The following is a 22427-nucleotide window of genomic DNA, read 5'->3' on the forward strand; positions in this document are numbered from 1 at the left end:
ATGTAAAAAAGTTCAACGTGCAAAAAAACCTGGTGGTTATTCCCTGTTTTTGTCCTGCAAGTGCATAAATACAATACAATACATTACTATTTGAAAGTTTCCAGTTGTTTTCTTTGGCATTGTATTGCAAGAGAGACCCAACCGCTGTAGGCCTAGATCAGGGGTCTCCAACCTTTCTTCACCTGAGAGCTACTTTGAAAAAATGAAAGTGGCCAAGAGCTACTTGCATCACATCGCTTACATTTATTCACATAGGACTTGTAACGGAGGTGATCTCTGGGCCGTAGATCTCGGTCTCCGTTACGTATTATATAGCTTCACTATTGGCGAAGTATATTAATACGTTCCACGGTAAAACATTGCACAGGAAGCATTTGATGTACGAAAGATGACAAGAGCTTGTGTGGCGTTCAAACCCGTTTTATTGAATGGTTTACATCATTATGAGAACATATTAATCCTTGACGTCGGGGGGCTGGATTGGCACAACCTATGGGTGAACAAAGTGTGATTAGCGTTTCTAGTAATTTATAAGCTGTTTAGACTAAGCAATATACATTTCTGTTATATATTTGTCATATCATCCCTGTAGTAGTTAACATCATAACACTCACCTCCACCTGTTCTCCCGTCTCCGGTCCCAGGGTCCGTCACCGTAAAGAGTCCCCGGGGAAACGGCGAACCCTGTTTTATCGTTCCGGGTGGGGTTATTGAGCAGGATGGAGGCAGGGGTGGTTTTATATCATGTACATTGATGTTGTTTGTTTGTAATATTTTTTCTTTCATACATTAATTAGGTATAATTGAATTAATGGTTGTTTGTTATTTTCAAGTAATATTTAGTTTTCTTTAACTGGTTTCATTATCTGAGCTAACCATCTTTGCACATACCACCCCTTTTGATGGTATAGTCCAATTGTTGGGCCTATAAAAGGTGGCGTGTTAGGCTCATTGAGAAGGGGATAGTGCTGGAGACAGTCATATGGATGATTGATGCTGTTAAATACGACTGTTAATCATGTGCCCATGATTAATAAATGCCCACACCGGGTTGTATCAGGACGTTCTGCCTCTGCCTCCTTACTTGGTCGGGCCAATCAATTGTCAGCGTCACAGGACTCATCAGTTGTATTAAGCTACTTTTGTACGTGTGGAATTGCAATACTCAAAGCTTATCAAAAATCTTTACTTCACATCAAGGTCCAAGAAAACAACAATTTCTCCCATATTATTATGGCCCACATAGTAAGTACATCATTGAAGATTCACATAAATGTCCAAGAAAAAAAAGAAAACGTTTTCACTTCTTATTATGGGCCACGTAGTAAATACATCACCTTAATCACCACCTTACAAGCTTCTTATGGCACATGTGTAAAATAAGTGCATTCACTCTTTTTTTACAGTTAGTGAGAGGACTGGCACTGCATGCATGGAGTCCACCGTAGAGGTGTATGCTGGAGTGTACCCACTACGCTCTTAGGTTCACTCTAATGGAGTCATTTAAATGTTCATCAGTCAGTCTTGTTCTGTATTTAGATATCATGATATTCATGTCAGAAAAAGCTGCTTCACAAAGGTATGTAGAGCCAAATAAAGCAGACATTTTCAGTGCTGCTTGGTGATGTTCTTATAGTTTTCTGGGTCTACAAGGCTCCAGAAATGTTGTGAGTTTTGCAGCAAATTTTTGATTTAGTTTTAGTCTTAGTCCTGTGTTGAATTTCCGTTTTAGTCATATTTAGTCACCTTCATCCTGTTTTTATTTAGTCAAGTTTTAGTCGACTAAAAGTCTGAGCATTTTAGTCTTATTTTAGTCAAAGAAAACTAACTATTTTAGTCAAGATTTAGTCGACTAAAAGTCCGAGCATTTTAGTCAAAGAAAACTCATGAATTATTGTCTACTTTTTGTCAATGAAAACTGTTGAGTCCTTTTTAGTCATCAGATTATACAGAACATTTCAGCCAAACTAACTAGTCTAGCCATAACCACTAATTTTTAGTCATTTTAGTTAAACTTATTTCACAATAAGATTATATCTTGTCCTTATTTGATGAGAAACACAGGTTGAATGATTAAGAATGCAGCTTTGCAGAGAGTATCTGGGGCCTCATTTATAACGCCTTGCGTAGGATTGACGTAGGAAGGTTGCTTACGTAGTACAAAGCACAAAAATAGGTACATACATTTTCCGCCATTTTCCGATTCACAAAACATTGCGTACCGGCGAGGGAAGTGCGTACGGCACTCCCTACGCCTGTTTCCCTTGATAAATCACAATCGACTTCGTAACGCCCATATTTGCCTATACATAGTCAAAGAAACGCCCATTCATTCATTCATTTTGACTGACTGCATGAAGAAGATCGCAGGAAATTACGATAGAACAGCTAAAAAAGACATCTCACACCGTGTCAGATTTTGGTTATTGTGGGGAGGTCGAGATAAATCATAATGTTTGGTGGATGCAGTTTGAACCAGAGTAGCAGCATGGAGGTCGGATCGTCACCAAAATAAATAAATAAGTGGTCCGAAAAAAGTTAATGACAAAAAATATACACATAACCTTCCTCAGGCAGTGTGTTTGTCCCGGGGACAGGAGACACCCCCTTGATGAGAAACTGTAAGAAATGATCGGGGAATCCCTCCGGAGTGGAGTCATGACGACTGGATCTGAATTATTTTTGTTGTATTTGGTGGTTTGTGTTCCAGCTGTCGATCAGCAACTATATATCCATAATCCACCAGTTAAACGAAATACAACTAATGTGTTGTGTTATATTAGCTGTACAATTTACCACATATGGTGTTCTTAGTTTCCATACCTCCTGTGTTTTACGAGCGACTTATCAAGTCTTGGCAAACGGCATAAAACACGATTAAACGTGATGGTATATAAAACCATGCTCGTATCTACAACCTATAGAAATGCAAAACGGCGTCAGTTTAGACGTAATTCTGTCCTCCTGCTTACCGCATCATTTATGAGAAAACATTTCATAACATTAACACAACATATTCAAGGTGGTTTTAAATAGCATATCCGTATTTATTTATTTATCCAAGTTATGCAGTGTGCACTGAGGAGTCTCAAACAGGCGTTTGTTTAATCATTTTAAGATTGGCTTTAATCAATGTTTGAAAATGAATTCTTCATATTTGATAAATGAGAGGTAACATTTTATTTATGGTATTATTTCCACATATTTCTCTCCATTCTTCCTTCTGCCAACGGTGTCGCAGTTTCTCGTCTCTCCCGCTTGTGTGCTTAGTGCGTACGCATGGGTTAGAGTTTGCGTGGAGGACAGCACATTTTCCCGTCAAGTTAGTATTTTATAAATCGCAAACATTGCGTAGAAACTGGCGTACGCCATTTTTTGAGCGTATATCCCTTTATAAATGAGGCCCCTGGTCAGGTTTGTGGTGTGGAATACGGGGACTGGCCATCTGTGTGTTCTGGAGAATCACAGAACGGCCGGCACCGCCCCCCATTTTTTAAAACGGCATCATGTAAGTTGCGCTGACAGGCGACAGAGGTCAACAGTTGCCCCGCAGCGAGGCTCCCCCCGCCCTCCCGTAGACAGTTCACGAGCTCAGTCACTTCATAACACCAAAGATGGATCGTGGTAAACGCTCTAAAGTGAGGCTCCACTACACTAAAAAAGAAAAAGACAAGGCACAGTGTAATGCCTGTTAATAGCTTGCCACAGGCATAGCTCAGTTAAAATAAGGCACAGCTATTGTGCAATACATTTGTATTGCATGTATATTTTTTATTTGTAAAAAGTTAAAGCTTAAAAGAATAAAGATATTTTTGTTATCTAAACGTTTGACCTCGTTCTTTTACAATTTTGGAATCGAAACGGGGAATCGATAAGCAGAACCGGAATCAGAATCGATACATTTCAAACGATACCCATCCCTAGTGGTGGCGTTAGACTTTTTCGTTGTCAGTCATTTTGACGGACAGGATCGTAACATTTCCGTCATAATCCATTATTACCCTTGAGTCTGTACACAACTCGTCACTCACTCGCGCTGACGGGGGGGGGGGGGGGGTATTCGGATAACGCAACCACTGCTCCCAAGCCCTGTTGTTGCCATTTTATTTTCTGTTAAATAATGAGTTGGACCCGAGTCTTCCTGACAGTTCACAGTGTGCCGCTGGCCCGGTGTAATTCAAATGTGCGGCCGCGCGCAGCACAGACACACAGCTGCTGCCCAGCCGCAGCACCGGAAATGGAACTGCTGGGAGAAAAACTGACTATCAGAGATGTAACGTTATCTTTGATAATATTTCGTCTCCTCATTTTTCGTCAACAAAAGTAAAGAGAGATTTTGGCAGTTTTTATTTAGTAAACTACATTTTCGTCTCGTCACTTTTCGTCAACGATAATGCATGTTGATTTCGTTACAGTTATTGTTTACTGCCGTCGGTGCCTTCTCGTCATAGTCTCATTTTAGTCATTGAAAAAAAGGTCGTTGACGAACATATTTCGTCATAGTTTTAGTCAACGAAATTAACACTAATTGACACTGAACAGTTCAGCCATCTTTTTCTTCTTTGTCTTGACATTAAATTATAAACCATAATAAATCAATTGTATAGGTCTAACCTCCCTATATCTGTTTGTGAAATTGTTCCGTCCTCAAAAACAAACTAATACTTCTGCAGCTTCTAGCAACGGTCTTCTGTTCAAAAAAGGACACTTTGGCATCACAAACAAGACTTGAGTCTGAACACAGCAGACAACAGGAGTATTTACAACAGCATATCAAAACAAACATTCTGCATGTGGGTGCACACTTATTCTCTATTTACATACAGGGGTAGACATTAAGGGTAACTTGAGGGCCAGTGGAATTTTATTATCACTGGCCCCACCATTGTAACCACTGGCCCAAGAGCATTCGTCCAAAAAAATCGACTAATAAGTTAGAAAATTAACACTTTTGTTGCAATAGTAATTGATGCACAAACTACATCACTACTTGTACTACAACATTTGAATCATCAGTTCTTCCTCATTTTCCTCAATTGTTCATATTTGGTTTATTAAAATAATTATATTGTGGTCATTGTTAAAAAATGTCTGCTATTATCATTATTATGAGTATTATTATTTGTATAATGCGCTTTCTGCCTTCCTGTCATTAGGAGTTAGAAATATAATGGCTATGTAATAGATTAGAACCTTCATTATCCTAAACTTCTGGGACATTTCCCTATAGCGAATATACCTTTATATTTTCTACTCTTCACTTACTTGTCAGCAGGCCCCTGCCCTTTTTCTTCCTCCAGAGAAAGTGCCCTTTTTTCCCCCTTTTTAATTTGTTTAATAAATGAATATATATCTACTGTTGTTTGCGCACAGTTTCCCTTTCCAAAAATATATTGATTGAATACAAAATTAAAATATCAGGTCAGGAGATTAGACTGTGAAGTTCCGATGCTCTCTCTACCCTCCCTCCCTCCCTCCCTCCCTCCACGTCTCGCGCACAGCGGTGCGGACATCGGCAGTCCCTTCAGACAGACAGGTAGCAGCACCTCCCACTTTACTGTCCCATGTTATGCCGGCTTTTCTTGGCTTATTTTGAAGGTGAGTGGTGATGAACAAATAACTAAACTGCCAGTGCCTCGAGTTTACAGCTAATTAGCTAAAAGACAAAAACAAATAGTTAACTAAGGTAGGCTACTAGCTAATGGATAAGTTAGCTCAAGGTTTAGCTAAGGCAATGTATCATGGGCATACAGGCTAATGTACTTAAGGGGAGACACTTAAAGTGAATACAGTAAAATGTGTATCTAATAACGTCATCATAATCGCCACATTGATATGCAAATTAGGCGTTAACTCGGCTTAATTAAAATGCATGCAGTTACCAAGGCATTGCAGGTGAAAAGGATAAAACAAAAAACAAACAAAAAACCTCACAACTTCCCCAGATAGTTACTTACATCAAGTCAGTATTTTCCCCTGAAATGTAATGTTTAAATGCAGATTAGCTTTAAATCTATAGATGAATTCAGACATGGTAGTAAAACGAACACCATTTATGTGTTTTTTGGAAGTTTTATTTCCATTAGAGTGAAAGAAAACATGGAAGCAAAATAGACCAAAATAACAAGTAGGCTACATGAAAAAACGATCTTTTTGCCTGTAATGTCCTTAAACAGTAACTTCATAATTTTGATTGTTGGCTGCTCATTTAATAACTATTAATTGTACTAGTTTGTTGTCTGCTCTTGTGCATTGTGAATACTAAAGAAGACCATTGTCTCTGTGTTAGCTGATTATTTTGTAGAATTCTGCTGAGTGTGAGGGTATATAAATTGGTCAGTAAGTCAGAGATGTGCAACTATATTTAACTTTTTGTTTTAAAACATTTTTTTATAAATGATTGTGGGAAGTGCCCTTTTTCTCACTTGAGCTCCCGCCCCCCAAAATGTCTGCACGTCCCTGCTTGTCAGCATAGGTCGGCATTGATGTACAGAGCCGACAAAAGACCTTGTTTATATTGGTATCATATTGAAGCCAACTCCATCGATCAAGCCAGTGTGGCTGAAACTTTCTCTCCCTCTTCTTCTCATACTCCCTGTCACTCTCCTTTAACTCCTCCGGTGACTTTCTTTTATTTGAAGATTGTTTTTTGCCCTGTGCTTGGCCGGTTACCGCTGGTATTAAAAACATTTTGGCGAATGGTTAGGTGGCGAGAAAGTCTGTAGTGAAGGAGCGCGCTCCCGCACGGGAGCCTGCTCGCACTGCGCTCCGCAGCAAACAGCTGTTTGCTTTTCACCCAACAACGACAACCGCCTCACGAAACGCTATGTTGTAGCGTTAATAAACGAAACAATTTCACAAAATTGCTTGTCAAAATACCAATACCACAGGACCATTCTTTTTTTTAAAGCAATATTTTTTGTGGCCCGAGCGGGCAAGTGGAAAGTACGTAATGCTGGCCCGGGGTGTCTAAATAGTGCTTCCGGGCTAGCGGGCCATTTATAATGTCGAGCCCTGACATAGGGACAGTATGTGGTCTGTTGACTAATATACTCTCACACCAAACGCAAACAGTGCCTACCCCCAACTAGACAAGCCCATATCAATTTAATTGTTTAGTCAAAAATTGTTTTCCCGACAGCCCTAATACACACACACACACACACACACACACACACACACACACACACACACACACACCATTTTTCTCGCTGTCTTAGTTGCTTAATCTCAAACAAAGCATGGCTTCCCCAGGCTCTGAGCATTATGCCCACACCTTTGAATGGTGTGACACTAATGTTCCTCTTCCACCCAGCAGGAACCCTGAATGCCGCTCTCTCTTGTCACACTATGTTTGTCAGTCAGTATGCACTTATTATCCAGCAGCATCTTGTTGCTGTGTCTTGTGCTGCAAGGACGAGGCCACAGTGCAGTTCCAGTGATCTGGTTGGCTCTCTATCCGATAACCAGAAATGTTCCTGACCATTTGGACTGAGGAGTAGTGTCAGCTGAAGAGTAGTTTAGGAATACACAGATACTTATAGCGGATCCATTGCTGAACAATATATTTAATTGGTTATTTGTGACAATGGGCTTGTCTGGTTTTGGATAGAATCAACAAAAAACTATTCAGTTCATTTGTATCAATGTCTTTTTGGATTAATAATGTCAGGAAAGCAATGTTTAAGGCTAGCCTGATGTTGCCTCCGACGTTAAAGAGGCCCACAGCGAGTTATAGAGCTTAAGATCATGTGTGTTAAATTGTGGGTTGAGCTGCCAGTGAACACATGAAGAAGGTACAGATATGTTATGCTTGTGCAGGATTATTTGAAGGAACACAAATATGGTGTTGCTCAAAAGAGTGAATGTTCCTGACTCATTTACAAAGTATTCCAGTGTAGCACTTAATAATATGATCTGATCAAACTAAACGTATCTCTTTCTTCTCTCATAGATCTGGGGTCACTATCCTGGGATGATTTGGAGAATGACCTTCCCGATGAGTTGATCCCTAATGGAGGAGATCTGGGCCTGATGGGCGGGATGCCTTCAAATGTTGGAGCAGCACCTGGCCCCGGTGGAGCTTCTGGTGTACCGGACGCAGCCGCCAAGCACAAGCAGCTCTCAGAGCTCCTTCGAGCAGGAAGCAGTATCGGGGCCGCAGGGCTGAATTCAGCTAGCCCTCAAACAGGCGGTTTGGGTCCTCAGCTGGGGACACCAATGAGAAAGAGCCCCATTGGACAGGGTTCCCCCAACAACCACCCCTCTCCCCAGGCCCAAAAGGCAGGAACCCCAACAGGAGTAGGAGGACAGAATAACAACAATAGTCCTGCAACAATGGGCTTCAACCAGGCCATGATCAACAATAACCAGGGTCACGCCGGGCTCATGGCCCAGGGAGGGCAGTCCCAACCTGGGCAGGTGATGAATGGGGGTCTCGTGCCTGACGCTGGGAGAGGACGGGGGGCAGGGGTAGCAGGCATGCAGTACCAGGTGCAGAAAATGCAGGGAGCGGCTCCAGGACCAGGAGGAGCTGGAAGTGCGTTGGCAGAAACACTCACCCAGGGAGCACAGCCGATGGGGTCGCACCCCACCCTCAGTGCAGCCCAACAGGCGGCCAACATGAACAAGGTGAGTCGTATACCCTTTTACATACCTTTGTCAAAAACAACCTCTACAATTTGCTCTGGCTAAAGGATGTGTTCTCTGGTCCCGGTCACTGCTAACTCTGAACAGGATGTAGAACGCTGTGTGCTTCCTGTGATCAGTCATGGTGTCACCACATTTGGACAAAAGGGCTTGTTGCTCTGCCTTTGACAGCTCTAGTCTTAAGGCAAACTGTCAAATCTAGGGTCATGCCAAATCGTCAACAATCTACCAAGCAACCTCAGTTCTAATATTGAAGAGTGGTACCGCCTGCATACAGTGGTTCACACTTTTAATGCATTTGTGAGTATGAGATAATTGCTAGTACTCAACGTAATGTAGCTCTTAATTGGCTGCTTAATGAGAGTGGAGATGGTTAACGAGAGTGGAGATGCTCCATAACTGGCCATAACACCACTCACGCTTTGTCTCAAATGACTCGGCCCACACTTCAAATTGCTCTTTTTCTGGCATGTGTGGTGTGTGCATCTGTTTCTGCACACTCTGCTGGTCGCTCTGTCAATTCATCTGCACAGTCTGCTATCCCTCTCCGCTCATTTTACGTGCTGTGATTGTTCAGAAATGAAATGTACACTCCACACTTGGCAGCTCTACTCTCTTGTTTGGCGAGCAGTGAATATTGACACTGCTGTCGGCTTCTCACTCACTATATTAGTCTTGGGACTCTAAATAATGTGTGTGAGAGAGAGAGAGAGAGAGAGAGAGAGAGAGAGAGGTCATAGTGTCTCTGGCTGCTCATACCTAAGCCTGCCACCAGTGTGGTTACACAGGAAATCAATAGGAAGCCATCTATTTCACTGTCTGCATGTCAGAGCCAAGACACTGATGCTGAGCGTAACCACAACACACAAGCTGTGAAGAGACTTTGAGAGATAGTGAATGTGTGTATTGAGTCATTCTCAAAAAGAGTATGTACACATGCTCTAACCGCAAGAGTGTGTGTGTGTGTGTGTGTGTGTGTGTGTGTGTGTGTGTGTGTGTGTGTGTGTGTGTGTGTGTGTGTGTGTGTGTGTGTGTGTGTGTGTGCTGTGTGGTGTGTGTGTGTGTGTGTGTGTGTGTGTGTGTGTGTGTGTATGTGTGTGTGTGTGTGTGTGTGTGTGTGTGTGTGTGTGTGTGTGTGTGTGTGTGTGTGTGTGTGTGTGTGTGTGTGTGTGTGTGTGTGTGTGTGTGTGTGTGTGTGTGTGTGTGTGTGTGTGTGTGTGTGTGTGTGTGGTGTGTGTGTGTGTGTGTGTGTGTGTGTGTGTGTGTGTGTGTGTGTGTGTGTGTGTGTGTGTGTGTGTGTGTGTGTGTGTGTGTGTGTGTGTGTGTGTGTGTGGTCACCAGCAGCTCTAGAGATGAAAGCCACCAGACCAAGTCTTTGTGTGTGGCTTCCCCCATTGTGCTTTAATCGTAGGTTGTAAATCTCTTTCTGGGCATTTGTGTTGGTTAGCGGCCGCTGTCACTCCTTCCCGCCCAGCGCTCCTTTTGTTATTGTATATGCACGAGAACGCCCCTTGCTTTCTCTGGCTCATTGGATGGCAGCTTGCCCTGTCAGTCATGTAGGGAAAGGCGTATTGTAAAGCACTTAATCAGTTAGAATGACAGAGGGCGAGTGCAATGAGGAAGAAGGAGGGAGGGCGGCTCAGCTGAATCGTCTGGCCTGGCAGCAGCGCACTGAGATGATAGTTGGCAACTGTCCCGCCTGCCGATGTGTGGAGTGTGTCAGAGAGCAGGGGGCTGAATGGGAAGAGAGGAGCCGAGGGGGCGTGCGTGTGTGTGTGTGTGTGCAACTGTGTGTGTCCGCCTGCTCAGCTGTGTTGAAAGGCTGCCAGTGTCTGGTCGACTCAGTTGGGTGTTTTTTTATCTGGTCTGTTGGAGCGGTGTCAACAGCCTGAGGGGATACAGCCTGGCCTGGCATGGCACAGTCTGGTCTGGTCCCCCTGCAGCTCTGTAGACGAGAGCGCGGCAGCAAGTTCATCAGTGTGTGCAGCGTGGCTCTCACACAGATTGTATTCCCCCTCTGGTGCCTCACATCTTAATCTATGCTGTCATGGTTCTTGCTGAGTGTGGGCAGTGTGGATAAACGTACTCCAAGTATGAAACCATTAACAGGGGTAGACATTAAGGGTGCCTACCCCCTCCGGGCCAGTAGATTTTCATTATCACTGGCCCCACCATTTTAACCACTGGCCCAAGAGCACAAGTCCAAAACATCGACTCTAATAATGAAGAAAATTAACACATTTGTTGCAATAGTAATTTAACTATACATTACTACTTGTACTTCTTCCTAATTTCCCTCAATTGTTCATATTTGGTTTATTAAAATTATTATATTGTGGTTATGGATGCTCCGATCGATCTGCCATCGATCGATTAAAAAAAATGCCGATCGCATGACGTAAAATTATGACGTAAAATACAAGACACTTTTCTCTGTGCGCGGGAAAACAAGCTCGCCAAAATGGCTTCACCAGTCTGGCAGTATTTTAAGGTGTCCGAAAAATAAAATAAAATAGCGGTATGTAGGCCTGTCACGATAATTAATTTTGTTGGACAATACATTTTCCTGGAAATTATTGCGATAAACGATAATATTGTCGGCACTGTTGTAAGACCATTTTAGACCACTGACATAATGATAATATATAATAATAATTCAAGTACATCCTTTCAAACATAACTTTTTATTGAACATTCAACATTGCAAATGAAATGTGAAATAATATTCAAATATATAAATGATGTATAATAAATAAAACAAATTAATTAAATTATAATAAATTCATTAAATCATACTCAACCAAAACAATTAATTAAATAGACTCAGGCTGGAAAACAGAGCTCTATCTATCTATCTATCTATATATCTATATCTATATATATATTTATATATATATATAAATTAGGGCTGTCAAGTTAACGCGTTAATAATGCGTTAACGCAAAAAAAAAATTAACGCCACTAATTATTTTAACGCGATTAACGCATGTGTATTTTTTGTCCTCGGCCGCCGTAGTTTCAGAGCGCATCGAGTTTAAAATACCATCTACAAGCTGATGCTGACAGCCCCGCTCCTGCCGCCCGCTTGTGGCAGACCACACTTCCACGCTCACCGGCAGGCCCGGACTGGCCATCGGGAGGACCGGGAGGGAGTGTATGTGTGGCGCGACTCGCGCGAGCGAGGCACACCTTACGTGTTGTTAGCATCTGGTGCTAGCTAGCTGCGCTAACAGATATAAGGAGCTGTTTCAATGACATTTCGCCGACAACTGCGCCGAGCACTTGACTTTATGCAGGTAGCCAGACAGTGGGACATTGTACGAAAAGTCAGCACACTCAGCACGGATAGTACGCGCTACATGATTGCAGCGTCCAGGCAGCTCCCGTTCGAGCATATATGCCTTGAGCTGCACATAGCTCCAACGATCCATCACAGTGTCTCCACATTCATTCACACACACACACACACACACACACACACACACACACACACACACACACACACACACACACACACACACACACAGTATTATTGTATGAGAGAGGTTCCAGGTTGAATTGAGGCGAATATTTGTAATGTTCAGAGGTTGTTGTGTTTAATATTCATGAGAATATTTGTCATTGTTCAAATGATAATAAACAAACATATAAAGCATATTTGTCCACTCATATGTTGATAAGAGTATTAAAAACTTGAAAAATATCCCGCTAAGGTACATTTAGAACAGATAAAAAAATGTGCGATTAACTATGGACAATCATGCGATTAATCGCGATTAAATATTTTAATCAACTGACAGCCCTAATATAAATATGAGCACACATTGTCTCACAAGCAAAAAAAAAAACCTGAAAACAACAGTCAAGTGTACAGTCCACTGTCCATACAAAGACCCAGATGCCTCAACAGGCCATATCCAAATCTGTATTTCAACGTTTTCGAGCAAGGAACACCAACATGTTTGCATTGTCGGGCAAATGCATCTTTGATTGTAAACTGTCGGGAAGGTGGGGGCTCTCCATCTCCAGCTGCCGTGTTTGCTACCAGCTGGGAAAACGGAATGGGGTGGTTATGTTTTAGGTGTAGTTTAAGATTTGTGGTATTGCCTGCTTTTGTCGCTACCTTTTTTAACAAATGGTATTAAATAATCTGATGACAGAACTGCAAACAGAATGGCTGAAACTTTAACAAAATAAATAACTCAGTTCCCTCTAATCATTAGCCCATGTTTGTATCATTGAGTTAGCTCCGTGTGTTGCTGCTAGCATACATAATATACCTGACGTGGAAACGTTACTCGTGGATGGGGCTACAGAGCTACTAGAAAGACAGTCGAAAACGGTGCAATTCTCCGTCTGAATGTGGTGCACTTTTGCTAAATGTTTAGACAAATTGCTCGTGTTACCGCCCTGACATGCTAAACTCTTATTGCACTTTAGGCAACGAGCGAGACGGGTAAAGTTTAACCACACCTCGGAGCGCGTTCTCTCCGCCGTCTCCTCCGTGTGTGTGTGTGTGTTGCTGCATGTAGCAGCTGCGTGTGTGTAAACTGCCCCGCCCCCTCGCAAGCAGGCGGGGGAGAGAGATCTCTCGTCTGGATTGGAAAGATCGAAAATACTAAAAATTACGCATTTTGCAGTCTTTTTGCATGTTTGAAACGGAGTTGGCGAAACTAAAACTGCAATATAATGTTTGTGTAGCAATAATACACATGACATATTTTTTACATGTCTCCAGTACCGATAAAAAGACCGATAACGTCGGAGCTTAACGGTACCACGGTCTTTAATAATTCAGCCCCGGGGCCCGTTTAATACCGGGGCTCGGTACCCATCCCTGCCCGCGAGTAAGTCACACGTTGTCTCCCGCTTGTCGCTATATTATTAATTTGGATGCTACACACTGATGCATGTGCATGCGGAGTGTCTGACTCCTGACCCGGCTGTGTGTCAGCCCCGCCCCTCACAGCGTGCGTGGCCGGCAGCCACAGCGCACCTGGCTAAAATGCTGGTCACATCCTTATGTAAACGTCAATTTATCGAGCTCAGAAAAGTTATCGAGTCCATTTTTATTTATCGTACGATAAGTCAATTTATCGATTATCGCGACAGGCCTAGCGGAATGCAACGTGTGTGAAGCAGAAATCCTGCAGCTCCACCCGCTGTGACGGTCAGTAGCTACTGGCTCAGAAAGAGAGATATTCTCTACAAACACCGGGTGAGATCGCTCCTCTGGGACACGCCGGTCCTGTGTTTCCTTTTTTTGTGTGGATTATAGCCTGAATAGGCCTACAAACATTTCTCTTTTTGCCGCCGACGGGCGCAGGAGCAATGAACAATAATGGCCTGGATTAGGCAGTAAAGACACTTTTGGTGTATCGCAGAGCGGACTGTTTAATTTTGTTTGTGTTGTTTGGCTGGAAAATTGTCAATATAATGGATCAATGCATGAAATCTGACTCTGTTTATTTTGTTTAAGGAGTATATTGGGCGTTAATAATTCTGGTTTGCCTTTTATAATATTATTTCATTCAAGAACCCCTTGTGCGTTTAATTAACACAGCTATTTTTGATAGTTGATCGTTACAGATGGCTACTGGCCATGCTCCAGCAGTGAGCAGGAGAGGTGGGGCTATCATTATTTTTTCAGGAAATATTCGTATAGAGGTGATTACACGGACTCGTTTGACCCCCCAGAGAGTTTCGTTTGCAAATCTATCCACCTTGGGACCCGTTATCGTTTGTGGGGTCAGTTTCTATCGGCCTTGTGTAAATAATAGGGCTATACGCACGCGAAACTATGCAGATACAAGCAGTTTTGTCCTTGTGTAAACGGCGCCTTAGAGTTAGACCTAACACACTTAGCTATTTTATCTACCTCTGGTACAAGCTAAACTAGTTATAAATATGTTTATTCTTCACTGTCGGGTCACTCATTACTGGATCAGCGAGCTGCATGAGACGATACTGACAGGCTGTCAGGAGAGAGAGAGAGAGAGGGGGAGAGAGGAAAAGAGAGGAAAAGAGAGCGCTTTCGCTCATTTCTCCCGTGTTATTATCCAAAGTTAATGTAAACTTGAATAATGTACTTCATTTGAATGTAATAATTATGTTGGTTGTTGTTTGTGGAAGCGCCAGTGAATGAGCCCCATTAACTGAGTTTTAAACATCACTTTAAATGGAAGATCCCCATAGGCCCCGCCCACTCGATCGGATCGGCGATCGGTATCGGCCGATACTGATTCCGGCGATCGGCCCCAAAATGGGCGATCGGAGCCTCCCTAATTGTGGTCATTGTTAAAAGAAAAAAAGGAGGGTGACATTTCTGCTATCAGTATTATTATTTTTACAATACACTTTCTGCCTTCCTGTCATTATCAGGAGTTAGAAATGTAATGGCTATGTAATAGATTAGAACCTTCATTATCCTAAACTGCTGGGACATTTCCCTACAGCGAATATACCTTTATATTTTCTACTCTTCACTTACTTGTCAGCATAGGTCGGCATTGATGTACAGAGCCGACAAAATACCTTGTTTATATTGGCATCATATTGAAGCCAACTCCATCGTGGCTGAAACTTTCTCTCCCTCTTCTTCTCATACTCCCTGTCACTCTCCTTTAACTCCTCCGGTGACTTTCTTTTATGTGAAGATTGTTTTTTGCCCTGTGCTTGGCCGGTTACCGCTGGTATTAAAAACATTTTGGCGAATGGTTAGGTGGCGAGAAAGTCTGTAGTGAACGAGCGCGCTCCCGCACAGGAGCCTGCTCGCACTGCGCTCCGCAGCAAACAGCTGTTTGCTTTTCACCCAACAACGACAATCGCCTCATGAAACGCTGTACGCTGTACGTTGTAGCGTTAATAAACGAAACAATTTCACAAAATTGCTTGTCAAAATACCAATACCACAGGACAATGTGATTTTATGTCTTACTGTTTTTATTTGTTTGTTTTTTTAAAGCAATCTTTTTTTATGGCCCGAGCGGGCAAGTGGAAAGTACGTTATGCTGGCCCGGGGTGTCTAAATAGTGCTTCTGGGCCAGTGGGCCATTTATAATGTCGAGCCCTGATTAAAATAGATAACATAATCAGACAATCCAATGATAGTATATTCTCTTAACAGGGCTTTATTTTAACTTTTATTTGCAGATAGTACTGGTGCTAGAGGCTGAACGTTTTGTAGCACAGGCCACAACAAGTTGACTGGGGTATAAAAGTAAATCCACTGTAATTTGATTATTTTCATATTCTGCGTCAGTGGTGCATAGAGTTTAAAAAGTACATTTTCATGACCTTTTAAAAGGAGCACTTAATGTATAATAGTATCGGAAGTGGCAGGTTTGAGTTATATAGGCCTCCCTGTGGTGTCTGGTGTACTGTAGCTAGTAGCCTAGTTTCACCTACCGGGGTGGCATGGGGTGGCAACTGCCACCCTAAAAATAGGCCTTGCCACCCGCCACCCCAGTTGGCAGCTTTGTTTTGAAAGAAAAGTTGTGGCTCATCATACATTTATGAGAGAAAGTCTCTAATGTCCGTGAATGCAAGTGAATGCAGCACAAGACGCACGTCTTGTAACCCCTCCCCCGGAAATATGATTGGCGGCGATTTCATTTGAACGGGACGGTGCAAAAAAACGAGAAGCATTCGGACCCAAGTACTGAGGGAATGAGGTATTTGCGGTCTACAATGACAGAGAAGAGACTTTCAAGTTTGGCTGTACTCAGCATTGAATCAAAACGCACTAAAGCTGTTGATCTTAATAAGTTTGTGAGGCGTTTTGCTGAACAACATGGTAATCGCCGCATTCAGCTGTAATAGACATGTCAACTTGATGCTCTGCTCACGGATGAGCATACAACACTGTTAAGACGATGACCTTACGTGTGTAAATATATTTTTGTCTTTGTGGGGGTCTGCCCCCAAAAAACAGTTTTAAGACCTGAGAAAGTCAAATAAGACGGTGTGTAAAACTACACTGCCCAGCCAAAAAAAAGTAACCACTTTGATTTAACTAGGCCAGTAAGTAAGGACATTCCACTGGATAATAACTGAAGTATAAAATAATGCATGACTGAAGTGATGGAGACCATGTTTGAAGGCAAACAAAAAGAGGAAATAACAGGTCAAATCAAGCAAATCCCCCTCTCAGATTCCACAGCAACCAGAAGAACATAAATAACTAACTCTTAGTGTGTGTTTCGTTCCGCTCACCGGTCCGTCACAGCGGGTGGAGCTGCAGGATTTCTGCTTCACACACGTTGCATACCGCTATTTTATTGTCATGACACCTTAAAATACTGCCAGACTGGTGAAGCCATTTTGGCGAGCTTGTTTTGCCGCGCACAGAGAAAAGTGTTTTTACGTCATGCGATCGGCTCTCGCGATCGCCATTTTTAGAGAGCACCGATCGATCGGCAGAGAGTGAGTATCGGTCGATATCGATTGGCGGCCGATCGATCGGAGCATCCCAAATGATTTTATTAACCCACCCACTGGTGGCTATCAACTAACTTGACAAGAGAGGGTAGGCGATGAAGAATGAGAATAAAAAGGTTGGAAATGTTTTGGTAGTGGAGGGCTGTAGAAATCCCTTCTGCCAAAAGCTGCCTTCACGCTGAGCCGTCACTGTGCCAGAACACGGACTGGTTAGACCAAACCAAGCACCGTTACCCTGGCACAGCTCTGACTGCGCTTGCATCGGCAGAGGGGGGCTTGTACTGACAAATTGGCATTCAAATGAAGGCAGAACCGTTGTTGGCAAGTGTGTGCTGTTGTGACAAATTTGATGAATGATAACCCCAGAGTAGGGATGCCACTGCGATGACAAAACTGTTCCTGATTTACATCAGACATTTTACAAGAAAATATATCTATGGCTGAAGGTTTCCACCTGAGCCGCTGGGTTATTAAAACTGTTCTCTGCACATCATATTTGTATTTGTTATATCTGCTATAAAGTAGATATTGCTAATAAGGTGGTGCTGGACTTCAAACTTAAAAAGTAGCCAACCAAATTGTGGGTGAATATTTTTTCATATGGCAAATTGATGGAAAAGTAAAACTGCAATGTTTTTCCCAATATAGTGCAGCCCTAATTTGCACATTAGCAGTAGTGTAGCAAAGATGGAAGGGATAGCAGTACTCTGTTAAAATATTGTTATTGCACCTGTCGTTAAAAAAAAAACAATGTCCAATACACAACGTTTATTAATAACAGTTGAATTTGAAATTCCTGGGTTATGATTTTGCTTCAGTGACAACAGAAGTTGTTGAATGATTTAAATCATCTTTGATGGTGTAAATGTATTCATGATAATTGCTAGTTTAAAGACTATAATTGGGTCGCCAATTTGCTCTCAGATTATTTTTGAAAGGTTGGACAATTCAACAACTTAAAAAACCTGTTTCTTTTTGGTCTGCTACCGCAAAGGTACCTGCTCTATCAATGACTCCTTCTGTGTTCTGTCATTTAAATCTTTAGATATGAATTTGGTTTCTTGATGTCTCCAAGTTTTTAATTTCTCGGACAGAATACCACCCAGGATACCGTCTTCGTAGATGTAGTCCTTATTTCGATACTGTCAATCGAATTTCAAAGCTAAAGGAATCGGGCTCACTGAGGCACACGGCATGCTACACAACAAAAGAACTGTAGACTCTGAGCAACAACTGCATTAGCTTTTATTACATAAAGTACATCAGAAAGTCTCCTTCTTATCTAACTTGTAAACATGAACATGCATCGTGTTCTGCACCCTGGCTTGTTGAATGATCGACCACTGACAAGTTTGTTTACTTCATTTCGCACCGGAGTTCTCGCATCCTGCCGGCTGCTGTCAATCAGACACAAACAGCGACACACACCTGTAGACGAAAAAGCGTATTTCGAAAAAGCACACACACAACGTGGTGCAATATACTGACAGAAATGTTGCTTTGCTGACACAAGGTAGCTAAACTGCAGTGATGCGGTGGAGACCTACTGGGAGAGGGACTGCATGTGTCCATAACAATGCACAATAAAGATCAGACTTGCTTTGAAGACAAGAATGTGCCTCTACACGTGTGGTATTGACAGCTCCGACAGGGAGAGTTATTTTCACCCATCACAACTTTGACACTTGTTGTTTTCTTTGTTCACCATGCAGCAGCCGCAGCAGCAGGCGGCGTTGCTCCCACTGGCCGGCGGCGGGGCGGTCTCATCGGTGGGCCCCACAGCCGACCCAGAGAAGCGCAAGCTGATCCAGCAGCAGCTGGTCCTGCTGCTGCACGCTCACAAGTGCCAGCGACGGGAGCAGGCCAATGGGGAGGTGAGGGCCTGCGCCCTGCCGCACTGCCGCACCATGAAGAACGTCCTCAACCACATGACCCACTGCCAGGCCGGGAAGTCCTGCCAGGGTGAGTGAATGCATTTTAAAGCAGATTGATCACATCCTGGGGTTAAAACGTTTGTGGAAATCAACACCACATTAAAGCCTTAATAAAGTAGGTCTTGGCAAAGTAAACGCATACTTTTGGTTCATAAACCATTTCCTATCTTGATCTTGTAAAATCCCCAGCTTTGTTTATGATGTATTTGTTTATGATCCGATCCCAACATTTATATAACCTCAAGTCAAGGTCTGGATATGCTTTACATCTTCCACATTTGGAAAACAACCGTTGAAAATGAAACTTAAAGCATCATGTTGAACAAGCAGACCTGAAAGTCATTAAGGGGAAACATATTTGAAAAAGGCATCAACACAGATCAGATAACTAGATTCCCCTAGTGGAACCAACAGTTTGTGTGGCTGTTAAGCGCGGGCTGTTTAGATTAAATGTTGATAACAAGTTTAAAACACTGAATATTATAAGATCTAAAGTAGGAGAGACCCCGAGGGTTAACAGCTAATGCATCTTTACCTTCCAAAACATTGACAGTTTTAGATTTGTTTTTTAAAGCTGCATAAATAATCCCATTCGTTTTTCTAGATTATGTGACCAAGAACAGCTCTTCTCACAAATGTGCATTAATGATTTACCTGCTGCAAATAAGAAATATGTTCTTTCATGTCACACTCTTAAAATAGCTATTAGATACTGTATGAATGTTTTTTATCCTTTTTATTATCTTAGTAAAATGAGGATTACCAAATATTCTCTTAAATGAATTTGATCATATTTTAATAATGCGATTCCTTTACTTTGTTAGTTTTTCTTAAAAGGTAGTCTGTCAGGTGTGCCTTTCCATGCCCAGACACATTTCTCCTAAATCCTTGTTTTGTCAGAACATAGACTGAGCACATAAGATTTCCATAGTGCTTGCCCACTTGTCGACTTTCTCTTGTGCCACTAATGTCTTCCCCTGGATTTTCTCTATGGCGTGTTTCTGTCTGCTGTCCTTCCTGTGCAAAATTCCCCTCAAGCGACTTTCATTTAGATTTCATGTCTTTTGCTCTGGCCTTGGACTTGAATGCTTAAGTTACATTTCAAGCCAACCACCCTCAGAGGCCAAAGTGTTTTAAGTGTGAAGGGGTCTATGTCTCTGCATGCCAGCTCATTTCCTCTCGCTCAGGGTTTCTGCGTCTCTGTACCTCTGACATTTTGTGGCGAAAGATTTCTTTCCCTATCCGCACATCTCAGATTTGACATTTATCTGATGTGAGTTCAATTTTACCTAAGGGAACTCGGAGTCTGCGCTATGACTAATGCGTGCACTGGCTTTGGACCTCAATCCTAGCTCTTTTTCTTTGTTCATCAGTTCACATTAAATCTACAAAAAGCTACATTATAGACCTGCAATGTTCCAGTCTTTGCCAGTAGTATTGGCGTTCTCACAAAGATAATGAAATCTAATTGTGTTTATTTGTGCTCGGGCTTTGGAGCTTGAAGCCAGATAATGATTGTATATGGTGTAATATTTAGAAGTGCCAATCGGATAGCAGAGGCTCCTTTCATCCAGCTGGTGATTTCTTGTCAGATTAGCTGCTAGCTGGAACATTAGCTCATTAGCATGACCACAGATGAAATGAAGCGCCTCCGTTTGTTCAGTCATGCATCAGGAAATACGGTATAGTTTATTTTTCCTCTGGGCCAAAGCAACAGCCTTCCAAGAGTGGAAATTAGTGCAGTGAGCTGAACCATTTCAGTTTGAGCAGACACATTTTATTTCTGTAGTTTCTCTCTAGGGATGTCCAAATCAAGTTCCCCCCCCCCCCCCCCAAACTATAATATTGAGTGTCTGCCGCTTCAGAGTCCTACTCCATACTTCTATTTTATTGGATATTACAGCTGCACAGTGAACACTAAAGTACATTCAAGTTATTGCAATCAATCCACTGTATATGCTTGACAATTGAAAAGCTCTGCATTGCATTAATACATACTTGTCCTGTATATTAGTGGTTTTGTAATGTTTTTTAATTAGATTTAATTTATAAAATAATAAACCCTCTATAATTTATTTGGCTTTGTTGCCGTCTCAAGGTTTATTTCTCTCTTCTTTTGAAAAGGTCCTCCGTTGTTTGTTTTTTTTGGTGAGTTTTTATTTTAATTTTTTGGACATCTTTTGCGCGGATAGCAAATTACCTTTTTTTTTGATGGTTCACATTACAGGAGATTGCAGAAGGACAGACAGCAGATGGTTGGAAAGTTGACTACTACAGCACTCAATGCATTGCTGTGAATGAAAAGCTTCTTAAATGATCACACTCAGAGAAGGCTCAATATAGCGGACCGAACAGTTACAAAATACCCTGAAAGTCGCCCATACCGACCACATCGGGTCATCCCTTTGTCTCTCCTCCTTAACATTTATATTAAGTCCTCATAGTTTTTTCTTCGTTCTGTCAAGGACCACTTTGCTCAATGTTGTTAATAATGTGTGTACAGGAAATCCTTCTTCTAAATGTGAGGTGTGTGTGTGATATGTCCTTTCCGCTTGTTATTTCAAAACAGAGAAAGTCGTTTAAAGTTACACAATATAATTAACCTTAATTCCAGTCTGAGATAGAGAATAGAACTCAACTGTGAGGGAGACTGCTGCTGGAAATGCCATGTTGGTCATGTGGGCATTACATTTAGAACAAGCTGAATGTAAAAATGGTTTTGGTTTCATTAAACATGATGTGAATTTCCAGTGATTTGCACAGCTCTAACGTTGATTTCCTGGTGTCCTTCTTTCCATCTCCCTTCTCTCTGCAGTGGCACACTGTGCGTCGTCCAGACAGATCATCTCGCACTGGAAAAACTGCACGAGACACGACTGTCCTGTCTGCCTGCCGCTGAAGAACGCCAGCGACAAGCGCACCCAGCAAAGTGAGTACGAGTAACAGGCTCCGGCACGCTGTCGCTCAGCCGTTGTCAAGTGGCCAGACATCCCCGCAGACACCAAACACAAGGCTGATTTACTTCCATTGACTGTGCTGAATAAGCAGCGCATCTCTGCGTTGGTCTCACAAAGGCCCCAGTCTTTATCTCAGACATTAAGGGAGATTAAGCTCTTGTAGTCTATAGTGACATCAGCAAGAATAATACCTTCCTGTGGCTTTCCTGAAACCAGCCGCAGAGGCTTGTGTGCAGAATGTTTGAGTATTTGACCATTCAGGCAATTTATTTCTAGGTTCGTGCCCCTCCACAATGTGAGTAAGAGTGTGGTCCTGCTGGGCTTGTAATCTGACACACAAGAGGGATAGGCGTGTGATGGAGGGAGAGAGGGAGGAAACGGAGAGCGTGTGCTGGAGGTGTCCCGCTGAGCCATTGGCTGTCGGGCTGTTTACTGCTACTCCCCTCCG

The 22427-nt window shown here is 42.4% G+C and overlaps 1 protein-coding gene across 4 annotated transcripts in view; it reads left to right on the top strand.

Moving 5' to 3' along the window:
• The window catches only part of crebbpa (CREB binding protein a), a 58094-nt gene that overhangs the window by 12959 nt on the left and 22708 nt on the right, over positions 1–22427 (top strand). For all 4 annotated transcript variants that reach the window (XM_034120425.1, XM_034120427.1, XM_034120428.1 and 1 more), the window contains exons 2-4: positions 7955–8631; positions 18801–19050; positions 21838–21951. In XM_034120425.1, the coding sequence (XP_033976316.1) occupies positions 7955–8631; positions 18801–19050; positions 21838–21951 (1041 nt within the window). The remainder of the gene's footprint in view (positions 1–7954; positions 8632–18800; positions 19051–21837; positions 21952–22427) is intronic.

Source organism: Trematomus bernacchii, unplaced genomic scaffold (genome assembly GCF_902827165.1).
Source record: "Trematomus bernacchii unplaced genomic scaffold, fTreBer1.1, whole genome shotgun sequence".
Taxonomy (NCBI): Eukaryota; Metazoa; Chordata; class Actinopteri; order Perciformes; family Nototheniidae; genus Trematomus; species Trematomus bernacchii.